The sequence below is a fragment of the Triticum aestivum genome, chromosome 3B, assembly GCF_018294505.1.
Source record: "Triticum aestivum cultivar Chinese Spring chromosome 3B, IWGSC CS RefSeq v2.1, whole genome shotgun sequence".
NCBI classification, from domain to species: domain Eukaryota; kingdom Viridiplantae; phylum Streptophyta; class Magnoliopsida; order Poales; family Poaceae; genus Triticum; species Triticum aestivum.
Window position 1 is genome coordinate 261,372,794 of NC_057801.1, and position 9,213 is coordinate 261,382,006.

Sequence of the window (9,213 nt, forward strand, 5' to 3'; positions counted from 1 at the left end):
ATTGCATGTCCACCCTCAGCACACAAGTTGCCCAACACGTATCTACTTGCATGTCCACCCTCGACACACAACTTTTGGTCATACCTGGCCTACTCACATATCCACCCATGACATATAGTTCACCTGACCAAATTGCACGTCCACCCTTGATACACAATTTGCTGACCCTGACCTACTCGCCCGACCCAGTTGCATGTTCACCCTCAGCACGCAACTTGCCTACCCCGACCAAGTTGCATGTCAACCACTAGACACGCAACTACAAGTGTTCACATACTGTAACTGCATGTCTTCAACGTGATGCAACTGGGTGAAGATTGCAGAAGCGAAGTTTGTAAGGGGAGGCCATTTGCATGCCCGCCATTAGACACACAACCACAAGTGTCTCACCTGAATGCAACTGCAACTGGGGGAGTGGAGGTTGCTGAAGTGGCATTGTCTGGGGAGAGGAAGGTTGTTGCATGTACGCCACTGGGCACGTGATTTCAAGTGTCTCCACCGACTTCAACTACATTCTTCAAGGCAACCGCAATTGGGATAACAACGTGATAGCTTTGCTCTAAATGTGGACGCGCGGTTCAGGGTATCATGGCGTGCGTGCGCTCCTGCACACGTGGTTTAGAGCATCTCCAATAGATGATGTAAAATAGGACAATACTATCTTTTACATCACGAGAGTTCAAAAGCGCTGCTCCAATAAATGATGGAGATGCAAATATTTTTACTCAGGGAAAGGTCGTGATGTAGAATAAGCCACGAAGTGACGCAAATTTGCATTACTTGAGGCTCTCAAGCAAATTTTACATCACCAACAGACCACATGAGGGCTACGTGACTGGAGCAAAATTTGCATAACCAAGTACTATTTTTATATCATGAAGTGCTCCAACAGATGATGTAAAATAGGGCACCCACAAGACAACCGTGATATAATTTGCAACACCTTTGATGAGCGACACTCATATGGCCGGTGTGTGGACATGCAGTTGTTGTGCTTAGTGAGGTCTAGAGCACTATCTGGATGGTTTAGTTAGTGTTTCATCGTTCATGCTTTTGTCCGCGCAAGGTATAGGTGATGTTGTAGCTAGCCCCTCTTAAGAGTCTGAGAGTTTGTGCTAAAAAAAGAATAACATACAGCTAAAAAAGGAAATAACGTTTGTCCGGCTAAAAATAGAAGAGTTAATTACGCGTACAGTACATCAACTTGCACCGCGGGTACAGTTTCATACAAGAACTTGCAAAATGACTCAAATTGGCCACTAAACTTGTTTTGCAGGAACAATTTCATACAAACTAGTCTGAAACGTCTGTCTGTCATGCCACGTCGGCCATGAGACACGTGCCTGTCGTTTTATTAATTTGCATAAAGCCCCTTGCCTAATGGAAGAACTGAACCCGTAGTCCTCAAGCTACTGGGCAGCTGCAAAAGTACCAGAATTACCATGTAGTTATTGCGTTATAACGTATTGCTACCTCTAACCCTTCACAAACCCCTATCTCTTGATCTTCGCCTGTTCGTCTTCTCGTTATCGACGCAAGCGGGAGCGACGCAGGAGGAAGCGACGCGGGGGCGATCTACACTGGATGGAACCGCGTCCTCGAGGCATCGGCGAGTTTCCTCCAGATTACGGTAAGTCTAGTTCTGCTGCCCTTGATGTCATGATTTTCCCCATGTATCCCATGTCTCCGCCTAGGGTTTTGATCGTGGGTGATCGAATTTTAAATCGAGATGAAATCTGTGACTTTTGGGGGCCTATGGATAACATTTGGGTGCTCTTTGTGCTGTGTACAATGACGTTTAGTTTTGTTGTGCCTGCTCGTGATGGCAAATAAATTCAGAGAACATGTTTCCTGTTATCTTAGAAATAGGGTCAGATTGGTTGTATGTTTAAGTTCAGATTGCATGTTCTGTATGGTTTATGTATTGGCAGTAGTAGTGACCAATTCATGTTGTTGGATCTGCAATAATAAGTGGGAGAAAATAGGTACATCTGTTGGCTATTATATAGGTTCCGAAATTGACAGTTTCAGACTTTCAGATTTTTAACACTGTTTGTAGTATGCTTCGTCAGTACACTGCTATGTGTAGAGTATGCTAGCTGCTGTAACTTTGATTTTTGTCACTCCAGCGTAATATTATTGTATAGAAAATGGTCTGGAAGTTAAGTAACAATACCATACTTGCTCTTGCAGGAGAAAATTCAAATTTCTTTACTTGTGTTTTTGAACACAATGGCATATTCTGTGGGCTGGACGAGAGAAGAACATTCTGGGGAAGCACTCAAGAGGAGTATGATTATTGTGATGCCAACACATGGTCAAGGGATATGATTAACTATGTATTGCAACATTTGGGATATGACATTGCTAGTCCTGAGTTGCATGCTTACTTGTGCTTGCCTGGAAGGACATGCTCGATGGTATCATCTGTTTGGATAATGAAGAAGCAATTACTGTCATGGCAAGAGCAGGCAAAGAGAACAGAAGCCTGCATGTTATTGTGGATGAGAGAAATCATATCAAATCTTCATGGGATGATGTCATATACATAGGGTGCCCTGAACTCCAAAGGGTAATGACTCCTAGGAAAATGCTAAGTGGTTTTCACCCCGGTGAAGGCAGCTCAAGAATTAGCAGTGCATCTATGGTTGTGATCAATGAAGCAGAGCCAGAAACTTATGTGCATCCAGTTCGTGAAGAGCAAGTACATGAAGAAAATGAAGAGGAATCGGATAAAGATCTTCAAGAGGAATCAGAGGAGGTGGAGGGAGAGGACAATGAGATGGATGATGACTTCTATGAAAGTGATTATGATGTTGCGGATGGGGATGATGACCTCTTTGAGGAGAATGTGGAGCTGCTTTGGTTGCATATAGTGTGAGGAATCGAGTGAAAATTAACAAAGGTAGAAATGAGGCTGTGAGGTTGAATGCATTTTGTTCAGCAGGTTGCCCATGGATGATGAAAGCATCAAAGGACAACAGGACCGGAAGCATTGTAATTAAGAAATACAATGGCAATCACACTTGTAAGAAATCATGGGATGCCAAGTGTTTGTCGGTCAAACTGCTTACGAAAAAAGTTCATTGATGAGTTTAGAGACAACAAGAAGATGGACTTGATCACTTTTGGGAACAAAGTTCAGAGAGAGTTCAAGATCAGACCCCATAGAGTGAAGTTAGGAAGGGCACGAAAAGCCGCATTAGATTTGATACATGGTGATGAAGATGCTCAATATTGTCAGTTGTGGAACTATGGTAGAGAGCTTAGAAGAAGTAATCCTGGTAGTACTTTTCTTCTTGGTACTACTCCTATTAAGGAGAAAAAAATGAGGAGCCAAAGGATCATTTGTCATCATTGTATTGGTCATATGATGCTTGCAAGAGAGGCTTCTTAAATGGTTGTAGGCCTATTATTTTTGTTGACGGATGCCACCTAAAAAGTAGATCCATAGGTCAGTTACTAACTGTTGTTGGCATAGACCCTAACGACTGCATCTATCCAATTGCTATGGGAATGGTTGAAGTGGAATCTACATATACTTGGGAGTGGTTTCTTACGACATTGAAACACGATCTGAACATAGTGAACACCTCTCCATTCACTATAATGAGTGACAAACAAAAGGTATGTAATGTGTCAAACAAAAGGTATGTATAATTCCTGCACAAGATCATGTGTAACTACTAACATTTGTGAACTTATTGTATAGGGCTTAATAAATGCTGTTGGAAAGGTGTTCTCGGATTTCGAACATAGATTTTGTGTTCGACATTTGTACCAAAACTTTCATGGGATTTTCAAAGGAGAGACTTTGAAAAATGATCTCTGGGCAATTGCAAGATCCACTAATGAGATGAAGTTCAACATGAATAGAGAAAAGCTAAGAGAGGACAGCCCTAGTGCTTATGCTTGGTTAGAGGCTAAACCTCCAAATCAGTGGGTGAAGGCATTCTTTAGTGTGTTTCCAAAATGTGATATCCTATTGAACAATATGTCGGAAGTGTACAACAGGTACATAACTTAGATTATTACTATAACTTTCAAATGAATATGACCGCATTTAATGGTTATTTACTCACATTGTATTCAATTGCAGCTACATATTGGAAGCAAGGGAATTTCCTTCCATTTCAATGATGGAATGCATCAAGGGTAAGATCACGGCAAGACATGACAGCAAACAAAGGGAAGCAATAAAGTGGACTGGAAGGATATGCCCAAAAATCAGGAAAAAAATGGAGAAGGAAATAGAACTATCTGCTAGTTGTTTTCCTAGTCATTCTGGGTTGGGAGTGTTCTCTGTGTTATCAGGGAACAACACATACACGGTGGATATTGTGGCATTGACCTGTGATTGCAAGAGATGGCAACTAAGTGGGATACCTTGCAGCCACTCAATTGCATGCTTTAGGGAAGAAAGGATAGATCTAGAAGAGATGGTCCATAAGTGCTACACAATAGATACATATCTGGAAGCATATGGGCACAATATAATGCCAACAAGAGTCAGGGCTCTTTGGGAGCAAGTGGAAGGTCCTATCATTCATCCACCAGTATACAAGAAGAGGATGGGAAGGCCACCAAAGAACAGGAAGAAAACACCTGAAGAAAAACTTCAGAAGGATGGCAGCATTGCTCTGAACAAGAAAGGTGTGAGTATGCACTGCTCAATTTGTGGAAAAGCAGATCACAACAAAAAAGGCCATCAAAAGTTCATGGAGAGGGAGAGGGAGAGGGAAGCTAATGAGCTATAAGAAGAAATAGAAGACCCTTCCATTATAAATGTATGAAATGTTGCACATTATTTCTCATATTCTGCAAAATCTGACACTGTTTATTTCTTCTCACACCATATGATATTGCAGGACATCAGGACACACATAGAGGACACAAGGATGGATCCCATGCATGTGCCTACCAGCATGGTCAATAGAATGAGACAAGAGGTAGCTAACATCATATAGCATGGTCTTTTATTTCACTTTTTATTGATGAATGCTGACTACTCTATCTGGATATTTTTTAGGAGAGAATCCATGTTTCAAATGTCACAAACCCTGGTCCATTGCCAGAAATGTCAAGATTTGTAGCTAATGCTAGGGAATCCATTCCTGAGAGAAGATCAACTACCACTACTACAACCAGGGGAAGGCTCAGGGGAAAAGGAAAAGCAAGGGCTCTAGATCAGGGAGAAATCAGTTGTACTGCAGGGAGAGGGAAAACTAAGAAAGTTAAAAGTGGGGAAGCAATGCTTCAAGAGGTGGTGGAAGAGGGGGAAACAATGCTGCAATAAGTGGTGGAAGAGGCGGAAACAATGGTGCAATACGTGGTGGAAGAGGGGGAAGAAATGCTGCAAGAGGTGGAGGAAGTGGAGTGAGAAGCAATGTTGCAAGAGGTGAAGCAAGTGGTGGTGGAACGGTTGGTGGAAGGGGCTGGCCCCACCTTTTGTTTGGAGAAGATGGAGGCATGAGAGATAGATCCTTTCCAGATCTAAATGCAGAAGCAATCCCTGGCCTTAATGCTTCAGAAGAGATCGATATAACCCAAAACGCGCCAACTGGTCATGTTTAATAGGATGTTAGCAAAGTTCCAAGTCTGAACTTGATAAGCCCTTCATTTTGTTATGCTTTAAAATCATTACTGTTATGCATGTCTTGACGAGAACATGCTAAGCCATTCATTTTGTAATGTTCTAAATATTCTGAATTTCTTAATGTCTAAACCTCGGAGTGGTGTTTTTTACTGTTTTATCGTTGTTTCGAATCCTAGGAAGCATGCTATGTATTGTGGTTTTGTCGCTGTTAAGAATGTCAGGAAAAGAGCATGCATTTCAGATTTTCTACCATCAGGAACATAGCATTTTTATCTCTGAATTTTGTTTAGATCACATTTGTAAGCAATTTATTGTTGGTAAGAATGTCAGTAAATGAGCATGTATTGCAGATTATTCTACCAGCAGGAACATAGCTTTTTTATCTCTGAATTTTGTTTAGAAAGGTCACACTTGTATGTAGTTTATTATTGTTAAGAATGTCAAGGCAGAGCATGTATTGCAGTCTGACCATACCCGAACTGAATTTTGCCTAGAGCAACATTCAGGTTTACTCTTTCTTTCTGCTGTATATCAGGTTTAGTCTTCTTGAGCCTACGTTCTAAAAAAATGCCTAGATGAATAGTTACTGCTATTCAGTTTTTGTAGAACTGAATTTTCTGCCGCAGTACATGCTATCGATTGATGTTCAGTTTTGTAGAACCAAATTCTTTGCTGACGGACATGCTATACAACAGAGAAAATATAAATAAATAAGGGAGTGATGGGAGTCGGACCTAATATTCAGGTATACAGCCGCTGAGTGTTAAGAGAGATGGGGATTTTACAGAGACTGAGGACCGCCGCGTCACATAATTTTAACATACAATTGGGAGATTCCTGTAAATGTTCCTGCAACGTGAAAGTGCCTCCCTGCTGACGTGGCGTCCGACGTGGCGTGACACACAGACGTTTCGGACTAGTTTGTATGAAATTGTTCCCGCAAACTAAGTTTAGTAGCCAGTTTGAGTCATTTTGCAAGTTCTTGTATGAAACTGTTCCCGCAATGCAAGTTGGTGTATTGTACGCGTGATTAACTCAAAATAGAACAACCTACAACCAGCAACAAATGACCCACAACAAAAAAGGACCACAAAAACAAATGACGTCATCCATAATGTGACTTAATTATGTCACATCTAATGTGCCCTCACAGACCCCAAAAAATGGATTTTGATTTGAACGATTGGTTTAAAAGCAATGCGTTTTTAAAATCTCGAAATAGATTTGGATAGTATTGACTTCATTTATTCTTTTGTACATTGGATATTTATTGATTTCGTAGTATAAATGAGTTACTCCCTCCTTTTCGGTTTATAGGGCTTAATTCAAAAATCTCACCAACCAAGGTAGATGGTGAGTGGTGGAATATTTTTTATAGTTTGCAAAAGCACCTAATTAATGCTCTTGTTTTTCTCAAAAAATTATGTTTATCAATGCATTAATTGCAATGCATGCATGCATAAAGTACATGCATTGGTCAATTTTCTCTTAATACTTGCATGCAATTATTTAATGCACCTTGAAATCTGAACATGTGATGGAGAACAACCAAATTGAGACTTATAAAATGGAAAAACTAAAATTTTAAGATAAACCCTATAAACCGGAAAGGAGGGAGTAGTGTAGAGGTGTGTGCGCTTGTGTGCGCCATGGAAAGAAAAAAAAAGTGTGCGTGCACACACACATAATTTGAACTAAAATCACGACGAGTAAATCGGAACGGAGGGAGTACATCATCTCTACTCCTAATGGAGCAGTTGGTAGTCTCGCTTCGAGGGTTTTTTTCGTCCCACCACTTTCGTCCGGTTTTTTTTCGTAGGTTAACCGTCGTAGATTTTTTTCGATGTTGGTTTCTTATTCACCGGTTTATTTACCCCTCAGCTCTTTCCTTGCAAATCAGCACTTTCCAAACGTGCACGCAATCACGGATCTAAATTTACTAACTTATCCAAATCAACCGATACCTTCCATTATTGCAAATTTCTTTAGGAAACAAATAATAGATTTTAAGGAAACAAATAAAAGATTTTAAAGACGCATCATACTTTACTAACAATCACTAAAAATCAAATCTAAATTAATTAACCTTACCTTAAATCACTCAATCACTTTAATTAGAAAACATTTTTTTTCCTAACTGCACCCCGCTTAGTGTGCACATAACAATCCGAAGTAATTAGAGTCACATGATTGAATCCATTTATTTAGAGCGACATGATTGCATTCCGGGATGGAGGCCATGATTTCGTCGAGGTCGTTGCTGCCTCCTACACTCAGGGTGTGTCGCCGAGATCGAGGCGAGCATGAGGAGCTGTGGCCACCGCCATGGTCACCCCATCGCAGGGGATGGAGCACGCCGTCGGCCTACAGCTTGTGGAGATCACTGTTGCTCTTCAGGTCGCGTGGTGACCGGATCTTGCCGATGTGTCCCTCCCCGACGACCTCCTCTTCGCCCGGTTGGCTGGCATGGATCTCGCCACTACTGCCCTCAACTTCTCTGCCTCGAGCTCGACTGTCAGCCACCATGGATCCCCTAGCTGGAGGGTCACGTGAACCAGCCGTCCTCCCATGCTGCAGCGGCGAGAATGTGACATGGCTCTCCGTACACGAAGAGTGGAGTTCGGTCAAGTACTTATATACTTGGCCTCTACTGCTGATCCATGTACATGGAGAAGAACATGCAACCGCTCATTCATGCTTCGTTCCACTCCTTTGCGCTACATTACTGGAGGTGACATTTTTCTATCTCTCTATGTTGTAACAAGCCTGTTGCCTGCATAGTTAATGGATTTTTTATTTAAATTTATCGCTGCTTAGTGCTTTGTTGCAATTGTTCACCCAAGATTCTTATATATAATCTGAGCGTATGTAGGCACACTTAGCTTTGCTATTCCATTTTTTTCTGGCGCATAGAAATAAGAGTATTGTCCAGGTTAGGTATTCAATTGAGTATGGTATTTGGATTGCTATTAGAATGTCTTTTCTATGCATGTGATTTCTCATATCTGATTATAATATTTGTGAAGTCGTGCATTGCATGTGCACTTGGAAGCGGGCCCGTGGCCCGCGCTGGACGGCGCCGACGCCCACCCGAACCACCTCGTCCGCGTATTCTTGGAGTTGTGGCTGGTCGATTTACATGAAATTAATTCCCTCAATTCTGGTGGTAAATATAATACACATAATCCATATTGTTATGCACTAGCGTGTATGTGTGAAATAGATGGATTATGGTCCCGTACCCAATAAGATGGATATGTGTGTGTGTTAGAGCGAGAGGGAGACGGGGATAGAGAGTGAGGAAGAGGGAGGGAGAGTGTGGTTCTGTGTGTGTGTGAAGATTTGATGGTAAAAAAAGTCGCCAATGTCGTAATATTGAACTCTTAAAGTTATTGTGGCCCGTTGCAACGCACGGGCGTTCTTCTAGTACTAGTAGAGGTTAGGTTTATCGTATTTGAGGCTTATTTTCCATTAGGAAAGGCCCCCAAAAGGAAAGAAAATCATGATAATCATCTAAATCAGCGGGGCCTTTTTCACCGCAACCAGTTACGGCGTAGATCCTCTATTCTTTAACTGACCAGGAGTTAGTTTCAAAACAAAAAAAAAAACAAAAACAA

The 9,213-nt window shown here is 41.5% G+C and overlaps 1 protein-coding gene across 1 annotated transcript; it reads left to right on the forward strand.

Moving 5' to 3' along the window:
- Window positions 1-1,480: 1,480 nt before the first annotated feature.
- On the forward strand, window positions 1,481-5,751 carry LOC123069624 (uncharacterized). Its single transcript, XM_044492526.1, has 6 exons — window positions 1,481-1,630; window positions 2,194-3,627; window positions 3,713-4,014; window positions 4,100-4,787; window positions 4,869-4,949; window positions 5,030-5,751. Exons 2-4 carry the CDS (start codon window positions 3,511-3,513, stop codon window positions 4,755-4,757), a joined length of 1,077 nt encoding a protein of 358 aa, XP_044348461.1. The 5' UTR covers window positions 1,481-1,630; window positions 2,194-3,510; the 3' UTR covers window positions 4,758-4,787; window positions 4,869-4,949; window positions 5,030-5,751.
- The last annotated feature ends 3,462 nt before the right edge of the window (window positions 5,752-9,213 follow it).

What these genes read in the sequence shown, in the direction of transcription:
- LOC123069624 (XM_044492526.1), top strand. Translation starts at nt 3,511, where the DNA reads ATGGGAATGGTTGAAGTGGAATCTACATATACTTGGGAGTGGTTTCTT. An exon ending in TAATGAGTGACAAACAAAAG is followed by an intron (nt 3,628 to 3,712) that starts GTATGTAATGTG and finishes CTTATTGTATAG; the next exon opens with GGCTTAATAAATGCTGTTGG. An exon ending in ATGTCGGAAGTGTACAACAG is followed by an intron (nt 4,015 to 4,099) that starts GTACATAACTTA and finishes ATTCAATTGCAG; the next exon opens with CTACATATTGGAAGCAAGGG.